This window comes from Bombus pyrosoma, linkage group LG3 (genome assembly GCF_014825855.1).
Source record: "Bombus pyrosoma isolate SC7728 linkage group LG3, ASM1482585v1, whole genome shotgun sequence".
NCBI classification, from domain to species: Eukaryota; Metazoa; Arthropoda; class Insecta; order Hymenoptera; family Apidae; genus Bombus; species Bombus pyrosoma.
This window is the reverse complement of record NC_057772.1, coordinates 13,062,176-13,082,714: the sequence shown is the minus strand read 5'-3', so window position 1 is coordinate 13,082,714 and position 20,539 is coordinate 13,062,176. Positions and strand designations below refer to the sequence as shown.

Here is a 20,539-nt window from a genome sequence, read left to right as displayed (position 1 = left end):
TAGGTATGCTGATATAATATAATGTAATAGATGTCCTAAGATACCGCAAAAGTACAATTACTTATGGCAAATGTAATGGTAGAAAAAATGTAGAAGTTGGTGAGTGCTCCGAAAGGCAAATTGGAACTTCTTCATTTCAAATGATCGTAACTTCGGAATGAATGCATGAAATGTAAACATTCGAACGCTATTTCATAAAGGAAAATCGATATTTATGTAGTATGTGAAAACATGTCGTTCGACTCGTTAATAACAATAAAACGCGACAAGTTAAGATAAAGTATTACGATACAAATTTATTCTGTGAAATATGTTCGTTATTATAGTATAACTCACTTCGAAAATAAGATGAAATGCATTGAATACGAAGAATTATTGTTATATTTCATTCGTTTCTTTCTTGAGCAGTTTTTTAACAAATCCATCACTAACCACAAATTATGCAATATTTTTAACTTTAATAGAATCTTAGATGCATAAATTAGCTACAAATTTGATACTTTTTAACTCTATAAAAAACTACGTTTTTATGTAAATCGTTTTGTAAATCTCGTTTTGTCTTTTTTTTTTTCTCACTACCGACTACAAATTCTATATAATTATTTTGAAATGCTTATTAATTTGTTTTCAATAGCCTTAGAATCTCTGAAGATAATAAAATAAATTTTTCTTTGATAAAATTTCATCTAGAAAAAAATAGTACTCATACTTTGAAAATTGCAATTAACCTAATTTATTATTACCTATATTTCGCTGCAGAAAATGTGGATAGTTTGTTTGATCATGTGAATAATTTGTTCATTATTAATTTTATCAAACAATATGTATGATAAAGAAGAATAACAGGCAATGCGGACAGCAATCTTCCTTGCGTTGAAAAGTCAAATTTATCTAAATATGTTTAATAAACAAAATTTATTTCTCTATATGTCTTTAAATTATCTTAACTTATAGATAATAAGCAAACCATTCCGAATGTCCATAGTAAAATACAATACACGGAATAACTATGGTACTCCGTATACATGGAGACTTCTAAAATAAAATTAATCATTTTAAACCCTTGTCCTCCTTGTCCATCATACATTTCCTTACAAAATAGATACGTGCTTATTTGCTTTTTCAATACTTAATAACATCAAGGATTGTATTGCTTATATTAATTTGAGTTGTTATTACTGCCTTTTCTATGTATTATTTTATTCATATGTGTAAATATGTATATGTAAGATAAATTAACATCCTGTAATTTTTTCGATTTGGCTAATTGGATATGGCATTAACATATCGATAAGAATATAGATACATTGTTCTGCTCTAAGTTTATCTGTTATAATTCACTATTATCTGTTCGTAAATTCTTTATATATTATATTTTATTGTCAAAAAATATTTAAGCTTGTTGTTTAAAAACTAGGAAAACACTGCTTTGTCTTATTAAAATCTGATAATTTTTATCTACTATTTTTTATTTATAAGTAAAATTTCGTATGCTTTCTAATTTTCGCAAAAAATAAAACAGATTTCAAACAACTAAATCTGAATTGATTACAGCGAACAAAAAAGGTTTCATACTAACCAACTGAAAGTGTGTCAACTGTCGGTAAGTTACCTTTACTCGTCACACGTACTTACCGTACGTCGATTTTTCCGTCATAAAAGAAAACTACTATACCGATACACGGTAAGTAATTGGTTGATCGAACAAATTTTCTCAATACTCGAAAGCAGAAAAGCTTAAAAACTCTTGCGAATTCAAGTTTCTCACGACATCATTGTCACACGTGTTATACACATGACTACGAGCTATTGCATTTGGAAGCCATATGAAGTAGAGATACAAAAAGGCAGATGGGATGTACTTGTCATTTTTATTTTAACCTGTGTAAGTGAGAAAAAATTTAGATTCTTAACATAAGGTAAGCACACTTAAACCTTTATAATGTACATATAGTTTTACAGTTTCATATTGATATGTCTATATTATAGAAATTTTTATTTTACTATCATACTATCGCATTGCCGTCAAATTATTTTGTGTATGTTTTGTAATTTTTCCACACTTCACTTACAAGATTCATTAGTATCAATCGCTCAACTATTCCTGTCAGTCTCCAACACGTTGCAAACGTGAAAAAGGATAGACTTCCCTCCCATCAAAGGATCTCCCATCAAAGTTTTAATTTCGTTATTAAACAAAGAAATAGTCTTGTCGTTAGATTTCATTAGATAATCGCGATTCGAAACGTCCCAATGAACGAGTTCCATGATCATTTTTGTTCGCGCGGACTCTCCACTTGGAACGGTTTAACACGTGACTAGCAAGATCCTCCCCTAGAAATCGACAGACCGAAAATTTTATAGACACTAGAAGGACGAGAAAGGTCGGCAGACAATCCTGATTGAAATTCAAGCAGCGCGTGACCAAACGATTCGTCCTAAAGCTTTTTGCTACTCGCACCGTGGATGATGACGTTCATTTATCTTCGAGTCATTCGTGGCAGACAGATTGAGATTCCGGCTGCACGTGGATACTGACCAGACAAGTAAGCAAGCGCACCGTTCCAAACCGATTCTGCATACGAACAGATTTTTCAACCACAATAGCGTCTTAACTACTTGGGCCCTTGCCAAAGCCTTTGGTCGTGTGTTTCTTCTCTCTCTACCGGATAAGATATACATTTGATTCTTTCGGCTAAACAACGGCAGAATGAATCTCTGATTAAACAAGGTAAACTAAGTGGATTGAAATCGCGGTACAGGATTGGTCTTCCAATGAAAATCATGAAAGTGTGCTTATCATTATTAGCCATTATTTACTTTTATTAATTCCTTTCGATGACTGCTCGATGCATACGATTAAACGACGACCGTCCAATTGAAATTTTTAATTTGACGAAGTTTTATAAAATTGAAAGCTACGAGTGTTATTTTAACACTAATTTATAAATGTGTAAAGTATAGTAATATAATAAATGAATTTAATTAAATACATAAAGGTAAGTAATTCTAGATCTAACTCGTAAATAAAATAGTTGATTACGTAAATTCGTGTCATTTCATAGAAATTATAAAAATATACATTTAGAAATGAAATGTTATTCATTGTTTTATTGTTATGTGTTTCAAATGAATTTAATTCATGTGTAAGACTTAACGAAATTTATACTTTTTATAAATTTCAGATTTTTACACTGAAAATTTATCAACTATATAGACTGGAAACTCCATTAATTATATTGGTTCTTATCATTAGCTGTTATTCTCGTTATTAATATCGTCTTGTTTCCAATTTTTTGGCTCCAATATTTAGAATATTTTCTCTCGTATTCCTGTTATTTAGAAAAATATTAACCTCTAGAAGTGATCACATAAAATAAAAGGAACAGATATCTCCCTACAGAGGTTTCATTATTTAAACAATACTTTTCTACTATCACATGAACATAAAATCGAAATGAGCGTTAGTACAGTTCCATCGAGCGTCCAATGAGAAATCGCCAGACAGTTGCTAATTTTAGAAATAATGTTTATTAAAATAGACCTTAATATTATGTGCTTGATTTTCTCTATAGCGCACGTGGTTAACACTAGAACTACCGATAGTTAACACGAAGCTATTTCTACCAAAACCAGTGTAAATGCCTGATCTTTAAAAAATACATAATAATAGAATATTTGTACATTTATTGATTTATTATTACCTTCTTACAGAAGGAATTCCATGTTATGTAGTACATTTTTGGTATTATTAATCCATCTGGGACGATGACTCCTAAACGAGGCTTGACACATTTATAAAATTATAGAACCAGTCATTTTGACTGGTGTGGTATTTCTAGCAATAACGCGCGTCACTTTCAATTCGTTAATGAAGCAGATGTACTGGTTAATCAATAGAAAATCTAAATTAAGCGTAATGAATAAACTAAATATATACAAAATAATAATCAAACCAATCTGGACATACGGAGTCCCACTATGGGGGATGGCGGCAATGAGTCACATAAATAAAATAGAAACAGAGCAAGCAAAAATCTTAAGGACAATAGTTAACGCTCCATGGTACGTGAGAAATGAAGACATACGAAAAAATTTAAAAATTCCAACAGTCAAAGAGGAAATCGCCAGATATGCAAAAAAGTATAAAGAAAGACTCGCAACACACCCAAATCAGCTGGTTGCTGAAACGAATAAAATAATAATAGAAAGAAGACTGAAGAAGAAGCATCCTGCAGACCTCATAATAGAACAATAAACAACCTGGAAGATGGAGTCCCGCTGGGGGTAACCATCCACATGCTATATTTTATCAAATATTAAACTATAATATTTTACCAAATGTCCTGCTGGACAAATTGTAAAATGTAAACAAATAGTAAATAAATAAAAAAAAAACTTTCAATTTGTTTTGTAAAACAAAAAGTTTTATTGCGTACATTTATTTCCATCCTAGATGTACTAAATGTCCAATAAATTGTGCAGTAGTATCAGAAAGGAAATGTATGATACTAACTGTCAGGACGAAAGGAAAAAATACTTTCGAAGTTAGAAAACGATAAAAAGATCGTGAAAGTGGCAAAAATATACAACGTTGAAGGCATTTTCAAGGTGTTTGACAAATTATTTCCGGTATTAGAAAAGAACACGATTAACACGTAAATAAAATGCTGTTCAAATTGGCATCATAAAATTTGTGTAATTTGTTTAATAACAAAAGATATGGGACTTACAATGAATCAAATACATATATTACGTTACCTTACTTTTTGCTAGTACGTGTTTGCTACTATGCCATTATCTTTTTTCTTTTTGTAGATAAATATTTCTCTATCAGGAAATCCCCTTATGCGAACGACGATGCTGCTATGCTAATCCGTGGACTGGGATTTCCACTACAGTGCTTATACTAACTGCGCCTACTATTATATTTGGATCATGAGTGTAAACGTTAGATATTCATATCATGGATAACTTAATGCAATTGTGATTATACGACGTATCAATTAATTAGAATTTATGCACTGATATTGATAGTAACATGTATCGGAGTGAAATAATTTGTGTCTGATTAAGCTATTCGTCTCTTACAAGCATTAGAAGACTAGTAGCTATATTTCTAAAGAAAGTATCCAATTACGGTACATAAATATATGTATTTTTTAAGCTGAACAGTAATTTGAAATAGTTTTTATACGATGTAATTTAATTATAGATTATGGATATAAGGAGTTGTAATAATTTTATTCTCCGTTGTCATTGCAGAATACCATAATATGAGGAAATAAATTTTGAAATTAAAAAGTTATTAAATTAAAAAGTAATATAGGATAATGTAATTTCTAAATTGTAAATCACAGACATAAAGCGAAGATTTTTCAAGCTTCATTAAATTTATAACACTTTTCATTTCACTTGATTATTTAACTCTCTACTAATTACTGTTATCACAATGTACAATTAAAATGATAATTATATGTCTGACGGATATTTTATTAATACCTATTTTGTTGTTGAAAGTGGATATAAATGGCCTTGCTCCACTTGAAATCCAATCAGATCATTAAATCTAATCATTTGATATAATGAGCAGTTCGATTATATATTTTGTCTTTACAATCTTCACTGTGGGAATTTTTAATTACCATGAAAATCATATATGTGAAAGGCAAAGCAACTTGTTACACGAAAAGTAGATTATAAAATCCTTGAATTTCAACTAGCTATATATCGACAGCAATAAAAGTACCTAAGTCCCTTAACGAACTTTAAGAAAGTCGAAATTGAACAAAATAAAATATTTCAATGTGTATGGTTGGACGATTACAGATGATAATGGTTATTAGCGAAAGATATTAGCCTTCGTAGACTCCTTAATGGAGCATTTTAATCCAGCCAATCTTTCTAGAACCAAAGCTTCTGGAAAGCATGGATTCGACTCAGCAGAATGGAACATGAATAAGCATCTTAATGTGTCTCTTACCTGGGAGAAGTACGGTGGCAAAACGCATCGTTGATCATCAAGACGCGAACACTGCACTCTTTCCAGCAATTCGAATAAATCTTGCGTAGTACCCTACAGAAACAGAAAACCTTAGTATTGACACGAACGAGTAGCTAGTTCGAACGAGGTGCCATCGCAAAATCAGTCGCGACATTTTGGAATTTTTGATAGGAATTGTTAAATCTACAGTAAGTAGATGAAGTATTCATACAGTAGTTAATTTCAACGAAACGAATTTTGTAAAACTATGCATATTTGAGACATTTTAACTAATAAGAAATGTGTACATATTGTTAAGAATTTTAAAAATGGACTTCATTAAAAAAAGATATTATTTCTCGTTTATTTCGAGCACAGCCTTACCTTTATCTTTTCCTGATTGGCACCTTGAATATTTTGTCTTTCATCTTCGACAGCGGTACGCCGGGATTCAGCCTCACAATACACCGATTGTTCAAGCTGTTGTCTCCTAGAAAAAATGATTAGACGTTTATATAGAGATTTCGTATATTAAATTATAATGTTCTTTTTTCTTATTTGGTCGTCAATTTACAAGCAATTCTCATTGAAAATAAATTCTAATGTTATACTATTATTTATTATTGTATATTATTATATATTAATGGTATACAATATTAAATACTACATTAAACGCTATTTAAAATGGAAATGTAATTCGCAACATTGATATTCATGTTATTTTAAATTATTTTAAATTTCCACTGTGTGTTATACTGCATTAAGATTCAAATTAAGCTTTCTGTAAAAAATATCTGTTTGGACGAAAGTACTTAAAAACTTCAAAGAGAGAATCTTTCATCAATCTACAGCCGCAAGTAACAATTAACGTACAGAGTACCAGAAAATACGAATTTAACGAAATAACAGATGACGAATCTTTATTAAATCTTGTTAGGATTTTATATAAATTATCAACATCGTATTTTACTTCTACATGTATCCTTTCATGTTACACTCTGGTTTACAAACTGCTCTAATCGAGTTCCGTTCTATTTTTGATACCATCCATCACTCCTTATCGTATCGAACGGTTAAGACACTAGGCTATTTAGAAGTGAAACATCAAGAAGCAGATGGGCCAGAACGCGGAGTTGTTAATGCCTACTCTGGACGTCCCCGAAAAAGTCGTGAAGATCACCTAATTCGAGCCTCTCCTACGAAGATTCTCCGAAACAACCGCGCATCTGGCAACAGCTGCTGATTCTTAAACCATCGTTTTATGTCTCACTATCGAATCTTTCTGTTCGTTTGATTTGTTCTCACATTCTTCTAATTGCAATTAGCAGGAAAAAATAACGTTGATCCACTCGAATTGGCGAAAAAAAAGCATTGAAAATATGTCTGAACGTAACAACGCACCACTTTGTCGATGAAATTTGGCAGTAAAAAGAATGATACTCATAAAACGTTCTATTTGATGTTGTTCGTTATTAGCGAAAACTAATTTCAAATTACGATGTTAAGCGTATATTAGAAAAAAATTGTTTGGTTAAAAATAAACCCAAACTTTCACTTTCTTCTTTTTCTACACTTTGTAATTTGTTTATGTTGTATGAACACATAACATTATAAGTACATGATCACCGATAACCTTTACGCACTATGCTTAGTGAGTAAAGGGCAGTCATTTGATTCTACTAAAATTTAATATCATAATATTGCCAAGCACGGCTGATTGGTTGGCTTTTATTAGTTACTTTTTTACGCATCTTGAGCATCTAAGTAGAAAATAGATTTTAGCGGGCTCTATTTTCAATTATTTTAAAATTTTCTTTAAAATAATCGATACTTTGAAAATATCTAATATAAGCATTTTGTGAAATTTACAATGTGCAAACGTTGGATTTGTCTTACCATAATCGATCATTTCATATTTTTCATTACTTGTTTGTCAAGTATTTGTGTTTAAATTTAATTATTACAATTTTAGAAAATTTATAAATATACGAAGCAAATTTAATGTATATTTAGTATACATTATAAATTTTATATTTATATATTCTATATACATATACGTATATTTTATATAAAATGATACATCGTATACATATATATATATATATATATATATATATAATATATAAAACAAAATAACAACTTACGAGTAATGGTATTTTGTTTTATATTTTTTTATTATTTTTATATTTGTTGAAAATAATAATGTATACATAGAGTCATACACTCATGTATCTATATTTTTTAAATTTTTATCGACCGTTCTTCTGTATTTAATTTAATTAGTATATATGCTAAAACTAAACGATATCTTTGTCACAATTATTAATTTTAAATATTAAGACAAAAATGAAAAAGTATAATCTTCTTTCGCGTGAATAAATAATTATAATCGGCTAATTCGAATAAAAGAGGTTTACGTGTTTGTCAAGCAATAATGAAAAATATGAAAATTTATCGTAAAGAAACAAAGAGTTTCTGGTTGTAAACTATTAACGAAGAACCTTTAACTCCTGGGGAAATTTTCAATATTGTTTCGTGCTAAACAAATTAATTTCCAATAAATTCACTGTAATCTGCAATAAATTTCAAGTAACCTTACACCGCGGCGTTAATCTACTCAGATATATAGAAGAAATATATAGAAATATAATTACGTTGTAGACGAGAGAGAAAATTTACTTCCATTTACAAATAAATCCAATTGCAAAGTAGAAAAGTACATTTCTTGCTATTGAGTTCCTTCTAATATAATAATTTATTCTCTTGACGTTAGAAATGTAGTTTTAGAAATTTCTTTAGAAAACATTAATATTTCCTACGATTCGTCACTATTTTCTCTTATCTTCACTTCCCTGTGTTACTAGACACAAACGCACGCATCTGTTTACAATTGGTCCCGAACAACCAATTTAAACGTGAATCCAAGCCGATATATTATGCAAATTCAACATCGTCGGCGCCGACCTCGCTTTCAACCAATTCTGCCTTCGAAAAATTCGATAGTACAGCTCAAACGTACAAAAGCAAGAACGTTCGAATCTCTTGTTGTAAACCCTGCGAAGTATTGATTCGGAGGTTCCAATCTTTTCGACAATCTAGTTTGGCTGTGAAAAATGGAAAAGTTACAGAATCGCTTAAAGGTAACTGGGTTATGTTACGTTGAACAGAATATATATATTTTAAGTGGTTCAAGTATAATATTACCAACAAGAGAATTTGTAATAATTTTATCCTTTAACAAATATATTTATAAACACATATTTATAAACACCCACCCTTAAATACAACTACATATATGGTAGAATATTGTAGAATGATAAAATTAGGTTTTGAAAATGTACAATATATAGTGACAATATTGGTATCTGTAATTGTCAAGAGCTATTTTGGTATTTAAGAAAGCGTTAATCTTTAAGACGCTTAATTTCTAAGCTACATATAAATAAGATGAAAAAGATCTTTCTTAACTAACAGAAAGGTTATTGCGATTATTTTAGCAGTGACACTTACAACTAATGGACTACATATCAATATATGTTTTATTAATCCCAAATTAGTGTTACAAGAACTGACTTTCCTTTATTTCTATAAATTTTTAATGATAAAGATTTCGGAGATAAAAGACACCTTGGCTGATTTCAGAATTTTATTCTTTTTTTACATTTTTCAAGAATTTTTCAATTTTTTTGAAATTAATACACAGAAACGGATGACTCAGTAATCGTAAAATTCGACTGGTAATGTAATTTAAATGTATTATCTACTAATTACATGGCAAAGATAGTACGCGGTATTGCTTTATTACTGCACAAGTTATTAATTTATTATTATATGTTGTATACTTTGGTAAAATTCAGATGTGGCTACTGCAAATCGATCGAAATAATTGGCTACGAGCGGTAGCAGGTAAGTAGTATTACTTAATTTAAATTAAACAATGAAATGAAATATCAAAGGCTTCGTAAATTTACTCGGGCAGAGAATTTAACTGTTTGAGATGCAAAAATCTCGTATTGCATTCGGCGACCGTAATATGGAAACTACCGTTAAAATTGTGTTTAAGCGAGAAAGGAAATCAGAACTCGATGCGAGACGAATAATGTAATTTTCGCGTTGAAGTTGAAATTCTGGGGAAGAAAGGCATATTTATTTCACAAAGCTGTAATGCGCTCGACGATGCTAAACTCGATTAGGAGTAACGAAGCGCTGGTATTCGTACCAGTCTCGATTTCACAGTTTTAGGAGAGAATTGTTCCATTTTGATGAATAAATTAAAATACCAAACCAGACTGGCTTTATAACTTTAAACAAAACAACCTAAACACACTTTACTTCTTTCTCGATTTTTGAATTGCAACAAATATTTTATCTTTCTGATATTATTCTACAGGAACAAATTGAAAGGATTGCGACAATAGGAAAACAGTTCCACTTTATACATATATCGTATATTAAATATTATCTTATCTTGTAAATAAAATATGATCATTCGCTTAGTTATATGTATATCTCATCTTGTAAAGAAAGATAATAAAGATAAAGATCTTTCATTTGGTGTAAAAGGAGCAAGCTTCGAGCGATGATTGAGATTTGGCAGAAAAAGAATAATTATAAAACCATTTTGAGATATAAATTACAAATTATAAATTATTAAATTATGAATCGATTATATAATTGCACAAAGCGATATGTGGTTTCGTAATAAATGAATTAGAAGGTAAAGATAACTTGAGACAGTGTAATTTAGGCAACATATGATGTAATTTGTTGCGAGAATTATATAATGCACTTTAAAGGTGACTTTACTCTGTAAATTTTTTATTTCATTACTACGTACGCGACTTAGTGCGTGTAGAGCTGGAGAAACCTGATATTTTTTCCTATTTTTTTTTTTTTTTTTCGTTTGATATTGTAATACCTCTATATAAACTACAAATTTTAGTTCTATTACTCCTAAGAATTGATATTGATTTTTTAAACTTCTTTTTTAAACTTAAAAATAAACCGATTACGTATAATTACCGGCAAGAAAAATATTCTTTCCCTAGGTTGGGCCTAATTGAGACAGACGTTATTCTGTGATTAAGCTGTTGATGGAATCAACCACTCGCGAGTAATTTTTTATTCGTCGCCTGTCACCATATATTCTCAATGAATAACCAACTAAGTTAAACTAGTTCTCGTTTTTATTTTCCACCATAGGATGAGCCCAAAAAATATTGTTTCTACGACGTCGTTTCCTTCGACGTAATAATAGAAGCAAACAACAACGTTTTCTCTTCGAAATTCATTATGTTCTTAGGCTTGTAGTGTGGTTGTTTATCGTCGGTACGGTCTTCAAGCGACCAATAAAAAATGGTTCGTGAGTGGTTGATTCCACCGACAGCCCAACCACACAATAACTACAAGCAACCACCGTTTTGTGGTTGTGACGTGTTCTAAAGTGGTTCGCCTGAATTAGACCTTAGACCTATATCCACATACCTACTCGACTATCAGTCGAGTGAGGTGCAATCGTGCGGTGGAAACCAGGCTGCGTTAATTCAACTTGAGTCGCATTCATGCTCACGATTCGGTTTTCTGAGTAATAAAATAATGTCTACCTGAAGGAAATGTACTTTCGCTTCTAATTGTGCGGTGAGAGAATTATGCAAATCCGTTGAATAGTTTCTGAGATTATCTCTAGCATACATACAGACCTTTTCTTTCTATAATATTAATGATATCATATATAATATATTAATATTTCTAAATACACACACACAAAATACAATCACAATCATTTCGAGCGTTATTACTAGATCAACTTAAAATTGACTTGCAAGAACAATTTAACTGCCAACAGACATTTATCATGTTCTTCCAAATTGTTTCTTCATCTCGTTCAATTTTAACTTCGCCTGCTTCATCATTGTTATAAAGTGTATACATTACCCAAACGTCTGTAATAATTATCGGGCATTATAGGATAATATCAGCAGTTGCAATGTAAGCGCAAGCATCATAATACTAACAGAACTTTCACGGTCGAAAGTGTTAACTGCAGTACTCTTAACTGTTCGAATGCTCCAAATTGCTCGAGCAGATGTGCGTTCCGATTTGAAGTGTCCGCGGCCAAAGGCCAAGATATTTCCGGCAATATGCTCTAACATACGGTGCCTTCGATGTAACTCTAACCTTGCTTTGTGACACTTTAGATGACTGTCCTCGAAATCGACCGAATGGGAGCGGTACCCTTCCATTGATGGAAGAGTCGATCAACTGACTGATCTTGAAAATTTTTTTAAAGAGAACTTTGATATTCAATATTATTGTTGTAGAACATTAAGTGAAAAAATTGTACAGTACCACATCCGATTTTCATATGAAGTAAAATAAAATAACATAAATAAATAGGTTAAACTCTCGAAACTTACACATTCGTGTAAGTCTATCTATAGTCAAATCATCGTGAAGTAAACATACATTCTTTGAAGGTTCTATAATGTCACGTGGATTGAAAGCTACATACTGTGTCCATATCTGTGATTTATAAGTATTATTTTATACGTTTATTGCTGTACAATTTTGTCTTATTACTATATCATTGCTGTCGAGCAATCTGTTTATAATAATTATCGCTTCCTGTTAATTATAACCAAAACGGAAAAATAATGTTAATAGGCCATACAAAACTCACGCATCCACGTCTACTCTTTAAAATCAAGTCTTCCATTTGTAACGCGTATAATTGTCAAATAACCCTCTTTAGCATCATGTGATTTGAAAATCACCTACGTACGTCACATGCCTATGTACGTTTATACTTTGTTATTCCGCTTCGTCGCTATATTACTGCTATTAAGCATTCTGTCTATAACAATTATTAGTTTCGGTTAATCATAGACGAAAACAACAGAAACAATGCTAATAAACCTAACAAAATAGACGTAATAAATAAAGGTCATATTAAACTCACGTATTCACACCTACTTTCTAAGACCGAATGCCCCATTTACAACGTGTATAATTGCCAAATAGAACTGTATAATCTACAGCGTGACATGATTTGAAAATTACATACCTATGTGTATCTATTATACCTTTTAAGTATTAGTTTGTACGTTTATTACTTACTCTACACAATTTACTTTTATTACTATATCGTTATATCGCAATTACGCAATGTATATGTAAGAGTTACTAGTTTCTATTCCTTGCCTCAGAATGAAAATGTAATCAACCGTAATAGTAGCTGCCTAGAAGCGCGGAAAAATTCGATTACAGAGTTTAAATTGCTCAAAGTAGATGTACTGATTATACACTTCGTTGTGTGCCTGTTCTACTTTCCAAATTAATAAAACTTCCAATGAAAATTTCAGAGTTCATAAGCAATTATTAAGAGTATTCTCTATCTTAAGAGATTTAATGTTTTATATACTTATAGCTTGAGTTCCTCTAACTCGTGATGCTTTTAAGCGAAAATTTTCAATCTTTATTCATTTTAATAGAGCTACACTACCGTATTAAATAAAGATAGATTAACATACTTTATTAAAAATTGTTTACATACGCGTATTAAAGAATATTCTATAGATAATTCAAGTTCTCATATAACCGTGCTAATGGATAGAAACGTTTAAAAATCACGGGAAATACGCGGGATAAGTTCATTTTTATGGACTTTGCTGATTTTAATATCACTCCATAATTCAAAAGAGAAATGTTATATTGAATCCAAGAAAGGAGAAATTTTTAAATAGTTACAGGCTCACGAAATTTCTCAAAAAATCAGCGTATTTCTCATATTACGGCAAACAATATTTCTGAGATATAATAAAATAAACAAAAATAAGCAGTGTCTTGTTTGTTTTATAACCGTCGCTTTATTTTAATTACTTAAGAATCTCCAATAAGAAAGATACGTATATCATCTTCTTTATTATCGTCTAGTCTTTATCTATTTTGATTTTAACACTCATTAAAATGAAAAAGATAGTAAAAGGTCTATAATTAATTGGTTCTCGAAATTAATCAAATAAAATATACGACGCATAATACGATTTCGTGTGACACCTCGATGCAAAGGAAATCGTAACTGCTATGGGCCAAATAAATGACGCGATCTTATCGTTAGCGGCGGCTGTTCGTCACCTCGTAGCGAGCAAAAGACATGGGGGAAAAATAACAACGACGAGTCGCTGGATTTCTGCAACTCATCCAGTTGATCATCCATTCGATCGCGATTGACCGAGTCGTATTCTGCGAGAATCGTGGATCGAGGATCTCTCGCGGCGCATCTTGCCGGTATTTCGTAACACCATCGCAAGAGATAAAGAAAGAGCTGTCCTTTCAATCGCAGAGAAAGGAAGACTGTGTGACGTGACAGTAATTTAAATAACCTAACTCTAAAGAAGCACCGTATCGACGTATCCCGTGATTGCTTCTTATTTTTCTGTCATTTTGATTACGATATAAAACGACCGGGTCAAATAAGACCCTGGCAATTCTGTCTTATTATTTTACGTTCTATTGCCTACATTCTGTTTGTATTTCGTTGCGATTACATTGTATTCGTCTGTAATGTGCCGTTATTAAGAAAAATCGGAACATATTTCTTTGAGATTTGATCATCTGTTTACTAACAAATGCAGTTTAAATTTAAATTAAATTAAAACAAATATATGATTGCGACTATTAAACCGCGGATATCTAAGCAAATCCAAATTTTTGCGAATATAACTAAAGAGAACACCTAAACAGTGATTTGTTTTAGTCGCTAAACATTATAATGATTACTATACTCTGGACATTTGACGTATTTCTGTATTATTAGGCGCATTCTGCGAATTTTTATACAAAAATTGTTCGACTCGATTTTTCACAAATGCATAAACATCCACAGTATAATGACGATTTAAAACTTCTAATTAAGAAATGTACCTAACATATTGAAATAAATTTTTTATTACAAATTCTGTTGTTTCATTTTTACAAGATAATTGTTTCTTTTTTTTTTTTTTGCAACGTTAGTGTTAATTTTTAAGCAAAATCCATTATGTTCCTGCTCAATTATAATTTCCCGTCTTTCGTTCCTTTTCTCGATTCATCGAAATCACTTTTACTGTGACGACCATTTCTAGAAAGAAAATGAACCACAATTACTACACTCGATGCTAAGCTCTTTTTAGAAGAGCTTACACAATCGCGAGCAAAAGCTCGTAAAACTGTCTATTCGTCCAATCGATGAAACATTAAGTTCTATCTAAAGTATAAATTTACATGTTATTAAATCCGTTCAATTCACGCCACTCATCAGCTTTCATAATAAATCCATCACCTTGATCAACGATATTTGGATCGTGGGCGAATCTGGATTATCTTCAACGCATCCCTGGGCAAGATGAAAGGACGATTCGTTCCTGTCGAAACGCTATGAAAAGCGTTCGAAAATTCCACGTGCAACCAGCATGAAATCGCGAAATCTCGTTCAATAAGGAAACGTACACAGTTGTTGCCGAGATTTTCACGCAGGATTTAGAGATTCAATAACAACGCGTGCACGTAGCCGACGATTGAACGTTGCGAAAGAAGGTCGAGCGAGCGAGAAAGCGGACAGCCAGGCCGGTCTGCCTCGACAAGGCAAATCGGCGAGCTTCTAAAACGAACTGCAATCATTCTGCGACTGGCATTTATCGTCGTATCTGTCGATAATCGCGCATTCCGCCTCGTCGAGTGCCATAAAGGAGCAGTGGCATAGCTCGAGTCGCGGGGTGTCCTACCATAGCTGGCTCTCGCCACTCGAAATCGGCACAGACTAAGAAAAAACTACGGGAAAAGTAAATGTCCCGGTAGTTATTTCACCGTGATAGGAATAGCTTTCCGTTTTCTTTGTAACGTTTAAAGTGTTTCGGATAGCTCGAGCTTTTCCCCTTCTCGCTCATCCTACTCCTTTGAAACAAGTTTTCATGTATAAATTGCTTTGAAACGGAACGGTATTGTCACCGATTATTCCAGTCTTTTTAGTGTGCACTGAGCACAGACTGAAACCAAGTTTATGTTATTATGACATTTCACAAAAATTCTGTCGCCTTTCCATTATTCATTTTAATGAGGTATTGATCGAAGCCTGTTGAAACCATGTTGTTTTTCAATTGTATGCTCTTTCTTAACTAGTATTTATTTTTTAGCAGATGTAAATAGGTAAAATTGGTAGAGGAAAGAATGACAACCGAAAGTTGTTGCAACAATACTGTATCCTTTATCAATTTTGTAAAAGGATAAAGCAATTTATCAATTTATTCAATTTATCCGCAAACGTATAAGAACACACTGAAGATCGTTTCCGAAGTTTCAGGAAGGAAATTTTTAGTTCAAAATTTTGAGCAAATTCTAAATTACGAAGATTTTATAAGTTAGAAATCAAAAGGTAGATTTTAAATGGAAAAGGATAAGGGAAAATGCATCGGCAACTGAACTCGATTCTTTCTTCTAATATCATGTTAAACTTTGATTAATACTTATTAAGTGATCTAACGTAAAGAACAAATAACACGAATATCATAAATCAGAAATAAATTTGAAATATTACTTGATGCAGTAACGTTTCAATGATTATGTGTATTATGTGTATTATGCTTGCAATGAATTGTTAGATTTATAGCTGGTTTAGAAATTCAGAGTGATCTGTAGGTTTCGAAAATGCTAGTAATTCAATGCTATGTCAATTAGTCAAAGTTTGAATCTAGTTACGAGTGGATTCCACCATTAGTAATGAGCAAACATAGTAAGTACCAAATATTGTAAATAAATGTGAATAGGATTGAAAAATTACGAATCTTATATATAGATATCTACCTTAAAAAAAAATGAACACTTTTAAACAGACTCGAGATAACTTTTTAATTGATTTGTAAGTACTTCGAGAAATGTAAAAAATAAAGAGATAAGTACTTTTACTAAGCTTTTTATAAGCACTTTATCCATTTTATTTTATACAAATATGTGAATATTACAGACTACGGTACTCTTGTGACAGTTTACTGATAACAATATTGAATTCGAACGAAATCAAAGTGTAAGTGCATAACACTTACGATATGTAGTTTCTTGTCTTCCAGAGCACTAGTTTCATGAGATTAGATTTTTTCAAATATCATAGTAAAATACTCTTTCCATTGTCCAAAATAGATTCGTATAATTCGAGTATTTTCTAATAATAATAAGTACAGAAAATGAAACATTGATTCTCGTGAGTAGAGATCGATTCCTATGAAGCAAAACATTTATATTAGAAAAGATTTGAACTTGTAAGTTCATATTGAAATTGACCTCATCCCTAGTAACGAGTTATTTCACATTGGTAATTGGTCGTTATGACAAGGAAACGAAAGGAAAATTACTTTGCTTATTCTGTTATTTAAAAATAGCAAAGAGAAGAGTATTTATTCCTGATAGTATAATTAGCGCATATTTTACATAAACGAGTTTAAGATAATAAATACTTAATTGTGTGGCAGCAGACTAGCATGATAGCGACCTTAAGCTGTGTTATTTAAATTATGAAGGACATGGTATCGCTGGTTAACTTTAATTGCTGCAACGTGGTTACGAAAGGATCGAACCTAATTTGTAAAAGGTATAAAAAACGTTCGATGTTTGCAACACGAATGCAGCCCGTAGATATACTGTTAAAATGATCATTTAGCGATGTTGATATCTTTTTATAGGTATTAATTACGAGTTAAACGGCTAGTCAATCATTACAAGCTTATCAGAGATAATGTAATCGAAGCTTTCACAAATTATCTTCGTATTTTTCGAATAGTACAAGTTTTACCTACTTGATACTTTGAATGGTTTCATAGTTAATTTTCATGTTGTTTTTAGAAAAAGCATTCAGTTATTATATACTAAGCTTCGAATCCCTTCTATTTATATAAATATAAAGATAGGACACTTTACATTTTACTCCATTGTAATATGTAATTTTAATACTTTATTTAATTCTCAACTATTTAGTATCACCGGGTCAGAAATAATTATAATAGTCAACATTAGGATATTTAATTCTTTTCGTAACTATTCTTTGTGAATAAAACACGCGTATACAAAGTATCCGATTTTAATTTATAAATGCGAATTATTAGTAAATTATCTGCTGTATGAAAAAAATATCCAGACAGAAATTGAATGGTTTCGAGAGTGACATAATTGGGCGTAATTAGTTTTTCTGTAGTTAAACGCTTATCTAGTTGAACGAATTATATGTTCTTAAATCGAATCATATAATTTTTAATGTACTAGTCGATCAGTCTTGACATTTCCTATAAAAATTATTAACCTATTCATGTCGAAGAAGTATTTAGCTTAGCAGGTACTTTAATCTTTTTGAAATTAATGATTATTTATGTAACAATATTTAGAATACCTCTAAAAGTGTCACTCTGCTTATTTTCACGAATCAACAAATACTTAAAACATAAATCGAAACAAAATAAAAAGCATTATACGAGTAGAAAGCAAGGAATCTTTAACGTACTGTACTCTTTCTTGTTCAAGGATATAAATGTTTGATTCTTAAAAAAGAATTTTTCAAAAAGTGGTTTCTGAGAAATGATATTTTCATTCTTCTGTTAATAACAATTTCTCAAATATTCTTAATATGCAACGATAAAAACTAGAAGATATGAAGAACGTGGATCAAACTTCTAGAGGGCACATTTAATGCTAAAAATTTTCTGTTGTTTTCGAAAGCAAAACGACACACGTATTTCAACTTTACTATGTAACTTTAGAATCTATCGTCACATTTAAGGGAATTGATACAAAATTATGCGAACAAGTGTCGATATCGAAGCTACGTTTCGTCAAAGCAAGCGGTAATGGCCACGAACTGTCGGAAGCGATTATTTGCCTTTAAAAAAGCATAGTCGCCCTTGATATTGCATTAATCTTCCAGTTTACAATGTCGGATAAACACAGACTCGAGCCTAGAACAAGATCGAGCGCAAAAAAAAAAAGAAAACACGGATAATGTGTACGTTTTCTCGGGGTAAAAATGTACTCGATAATGAAAAATATTTGCTTCTCGATTCTTGTAAACGCGAAGCTTCCTATATTTAGCTAAAAAAGAGGAGGAGAAGGGGCAAAAGAAAAGAGAAAGAGAGGAAAAACGTGAAACGAAAGCAAAGAACAAAAAGACGAAAACACCACGGAGAACGCGATGATGACTTAATTTCTGGAATTATCCCGATCATAACGGACGAATGATACGCATCGACGCATAATGCTTGCATCCTATCGATGTAGAAGAGGGCTGTCGGCAATTAGTTTGGAATTACGGTGTACCACTTATGCGAGACGGATGAGCGGCAATGAGCGCGTTTTCGATGTACCTCGTCCAACTCATTGCCAGCGACATCGATCAAAACGAGCAGCAAGTAATAACAGTCGTTAGATGGATACTAAAACTAATCAAAGCGCGACATGGGATACAGTTACACTACCTATCCAATCGATTTAGCACAGATCGATCGGCCCAGATCGCCGTCGCTACAACCGACTCGGTCGTTCATATGCTTTGTGTACACACTGACTATCGAGAATTTCTGCTTTCAGCATCTGGGAGGAGACTAGTAGCGGTCCATTCGGAAGAATTTCATATTCAGCACCGTTCTGCCACTGCTGTTACTGCATGATACTCAGCTCGTATCGCTGGCAACGGAATATAGAGGTAGCGGATAAAGCACAATCGCCGACCTAAATAGCTATGATTTTTGTAAATTTGACAGTTGCTTCGTGCTCGGGAACTTGGAGTCGGCTGATTACGGCGATGAATTTCTTCGTAACATACAGCAACCATACGAACCACACGGACGTAAAGAGAGAGTTACATAAAGGTTTCATATCTGTTGTTTACTCTCCAGCTAATACTCGGTACTTTCACTGCATGCAGGAAATGCTTCATTGAAGTACAAGTACTGTAAATCTGGTCGTCTATTTGAAAAAAGTGACATTTACTTTTTATTGTTAGTCTCAATTTATTTCTTGAATAGAAGGATGTAGGTCTGTTTGTATCGAAATGATGCTAATATATGTAGCTGGACATAAAAATGTATTGTCTGAAATTATAAATCGTTACTTTTGTAAGGAAATCTATTTTCTTTGTGTAGCAGATGAAAAGAAAAATCTTTCGACATAGTAATACAATTCGTATTACGATCGGTAATTTTCGATAGCTTTTTTCTTGTCCTTTATATATGATAATCCATTAAAATAAAGACACCCTAACGTTTCCCTATTAGACTGATTTTAAGAAGGAACTTCATTAATAGCGCATAGGTAAGTAATTAATTTTTCGAACAAACCTGTACCTTTTTAAATTTCATAAATAAATCATACGAAGATGTATTTCTTTTTAAATCACGATATTGTGACTTAATTTTTCTCAAAAGTAATATAAACCTATTCCTAACACTAATGCAAGATCATTTCGTTGTATTTATAATTGATACCAGATTCGTTAATTTAACAATAATAGTTAATTTTATAATAAACAGAAAAAATTAAAATTGC

At 31.7% G+C, this 20,539-nt stretch overlaps 1 protein-coding gene across 5 annotated transcripts in view; it reads right to left on the bottom strand.

The window, feature by feature from the left end:
- LOC122566096 (rap1 GTPase-activating protein 1) overlaps positions 1-20,539 on the bottom strand; it is a 254,552-nt gene that overhangs the window by 89,521 nt on the left and 144,492 nt on the right. For all 5 annotated transcript variants that reach the window (XM_043722836.1, XM_043722838.1, XM_043722839.1 and 2 more), the window contains 2 exons: positions 6,368-6,473; positions 5,984-6,076 (listed from right to left, as the gene is read on the bottom strand). In XM_043722836.1, the coding sequence (XP_043578771.1) occupies positions 5,984-6,076; positions 6,368-6,473 (199 nt within the window). The remainder of the gene's footprint in view (positions 1-5,983; positions 6,077-6,367; positions 6,474-20,539) is intronic.